Raw genomic sequence first — 3,275 nt, forward strand, 5'->3', positions numbered from 1 at the left:
TTGGGCTTCATCCAAGATGGCCCAAATTCACATAGGCTTCTCACACTCTTTACATAGGCCAAAGAAGATGTGAATATTTGAAGAGGTGTATCAAAGAGCAGTAGAATAGCAATAAGATTGACCCATTATTTAGGCCTTGTTTTCTAGAATAATAAGTCAAATAATGTGTCGTTGAATTGCTAAAATTGGGCTTGACTAAGCCAGTAGGAGATTTGGCCATGAGCTATCAAAAGTCCAAGGTGGACCAAATGGAAGTCAACACTCCTTCCTACACCTCATGGATCCAATGCATCCACGGGTTAGGAATGCTTCCTCCTTTTCCAAGCCATCATCCAATGGTCGTGAGCCTTCCTCCTTCTCTAAGCCATCTTTCACGACCAAGATTGAAGGCCATTCTCAGCCAAGGGCTATGAGTGCTTATGTGTATTTGATTTCATATAAAAGCCTAAATTTTAGGCTATTGTAATCACTCTTGAATTTTAAGCAATAGATGCCTAATGTTGAGAGTACTCCACTCCTATTGTCTTTTGAGAGTCACTTGAGCTAGAGGATTGAATCATCTCCTCTAGCCACCTTCCTCTATCTTCTCTAAGATAGACTTCATTACTCACGTTCACTTCATTTCCAAGAACAACCTTCATCCTTCACCTTGCTTCCGCCAACCCACACTCTTCCATGGAGCTCTCTTCTTCACCTTCATTCAAGGAGTTCCACCAAATATCATAAGTGGATTTTAAGCCTATCTAAATTTGAGCCCGACTCGTGCTATAATTAACTTAATTCAAACAAATTAATCCTAAATTCAAATAAATTAACCAAAACAAGACAAAACCACAAATTATATTGATGAGAGAATAAACTTAATTTGACAAACAAGAATTGTACCTAAGTACTGATAACTGCAAACATATTGTTGCAGACGAAGACGAAGACACACCTGAAAGCATAATGAAAACAAAAAAAATGTCGAGAGGAACGTCGTTGACAACGTAATTTAGTCATTAAATTCGGTTATTAAATTCGGTCACCAATATTAATAATAGTGACTAATTTAGTTATTGATTTTTTGTTATTGATAATTCAGTCACCAAAATAGACATTAATTTAAATAAATATATTTGGTCACTAATTTAGTCACCGACAATAACTAATTTTTTTTTCACTAAAATTTGGTCATTATTTATTAATTTTTTAACAATAGTGACTGATTTAGTTATTGATTTTTTTGTGACAAAGAATCTTGTCATTAAATTAGTCACTAATTTGAAAAAATAAAATTGATAACTAATTAAATAACTAATAGTGACTAATATTTTTGGTCACTAAAATTGGTCACTATTTACCCTTTTTCTTGTAGTGTTCACACACAAAATGTATATACCTAAACATGAGGAGGGTGTTGAAAATTTCACAACGACTAAAGATAAGATCAATTCATAGTGTATATATATATATTCTAAAATTTATAATGTACTATTTATAGATATTCCATCAAACATCCAAACACAGTTTTTATAATTTCAAGGGGTTGGTTGATTAAGACAAGTTCAATTCACCACTTGTATCTTTATAGTCAAATAAATATTAATACTTTTGTAAACACTTGGATGTTTTTCCTGTCTTAGAATAAACTATCATTCAGTTCCTAAATTTTCTTCAACTCAATTTTCTTTATTTATTTAAAAAAATAAAAGTAAAAATTTTTTGGTAACCCTTCACAACAATTATGTATTTTATACTTTTTCTAACAAACCATTTTATACTATACGTATATTTTTACTTATTCTCCATTAAAAATAACTATAAAAGAAGATATTTGAGAGAATACAAAAACCCTCACTTTAAAAACACCAAAAGAGAATTCCCACTCTCCAACGAACCTACCCCACTGGTCATTCTAGGCTCTTTTACCACTAAAGTTCTATTGTTTGGTACAACACCCACAAAAATTTTGTATCTTCATGCACACTGAACCAACCATTATTCACCAAACACCTATCACACAAGGCCACGTCTCCCACAACGTTATATTCTATTATTCTTCCAACAACTTTCCCTTCAACGAGAAATTTCTCGTTTCACCCTTTTTCTTCTCATTTCTTAATCACCACTCTTTCTTTTACCTCGTTTCACTCAGACAAATCCAGTTGTCGCTGCCGAGATCCACCCCCTGACACTATAAACACAACACAAGTACCTTCCTTGTACTCGGTCGTGTCCAAAACACTTCTTTTGATTGTTCAATCAAACTGTATCTAACACAGTAGAGCTTCTTTACGTTTTGTAACTCACCACAAGTTTTTTCATTGTCACCAACACCCTTGTAAATCAAGTTCGAAAAATCCCATATTTTTGCTGGATTTTTGTTTGTGACTTGTACAGATGAAAAACAGAGCTTCTGTGATTCTGAAGTTGATAGCTGCAGTGAGGGCAATGGCCAAGTCAAAAGCTTTGGCTCTGAAGTCCAGGACGAACGCCATGAAGGCTCGGTTGGTTATATTCTCGCTTGTGATGAACAAGAGGTATGTGATGAGCACCATTTCTGATAAGTTCCAATCTCTTCTGGGGCATCATCATCATCATTCACGTGTTAAAGAAGTTCAAGATGTTGTTGATAGTGTTGAGAACAAATGCACTGTGGTGGTCGATGACAGTGCACACATAAGTGAGGTTGTGTCCGATGTTGTTCCTGGTGAGACCATTGTGGTGGTGGAGGACAAGAATGATTATGATTATGATGATGGTGAATGTGAGTGTTACAATGACGATGACGATGATGAATATGAAGATGAAGATGATGATGATGGGAACAAGTACCCGGATCTTACGCACACAATGTTTGAGTCAGAGGATTTGGATATTGGAGGATCTGTGATTGACATGGTGAAGAGTTCAAAGGAAGAAGCAGGGCAAGAGTTCAAGATGGAGGACGAAATTGACCACATGGCTGAGATTTTTATCAGGAAATTCCGCAGGCAAATCTTGCTGCAGAAACAAGATTCTCTTAACAGGAACCATGAGATGCATAAGGTGCTTGAAAGTTGAAACTTGTGTTCAAATTTTTTTGTATGTGGTAGGGGATGAAACCTCATCATCTCTCCCTTTATTAATGTTTTAAAGAAAATGGGAGAGATTTTTACTCATAATGCTTTGTCTTTATTACAAGAACAAGAAGTGGTTATGTTCAAGAAGAATAAAATAGAAGATGTAGGGGTTGGAAGTGCTTATTTTACTTTTACTTGTTATTTATGCTTAATGAGCTTTTTTCCATTGAA

The 3,275-nt window shown here is 34.9% G+C and overlaps 1 protein-coding gene across 1 annotated transcript; it reads left to right on the forward strand.

Annotated features, from left to right (window-relative positions):
• Window positions 1-2,014: 2,014 nt before the first annotated feature.
• LOC114181227 (nonsense-mediated mRNA decay protein 2-like) lies at window positions 2,015-3,275 on the forward strand. The gene has a single exon (XM_028067622.1). It carries the CDS (start codon window positions 2,383-2,385, stop codon window positions 3,043-3,045), a length of 663 nt encoding a protein of 220 aa, XP_027923423.1. The 5' UTR covers window positions 2,015-2,382; the 3' UTR covers window positions 3,046-3,275.

Source organism: Vigna unguiculata, chromosome 4 (assembly GCF_004118075.2).
Source record: "Vigna unguiculata cultivar IT97K-499-35 chromosome 4, ASM411807v1, whole genome shotgun sequence".
In the NCBI taxonomy this organism is placed as follows: Eukaryota; Viridiplantae; Streptophyta; class Magnoliopsida; order Fabales; family Fabaceae; genus Vigna; species Vigna unguiculata.

Excerpts from the sequence above, each read along its gene's own strand:
- LOC114181227 (XM_028067622.1), top strand. The coding sequence starts at position 2,383 with ATGAAAAACAGAGCTTCTGTGATTCTGAAGTTGATAGCTGCAGTGAGG.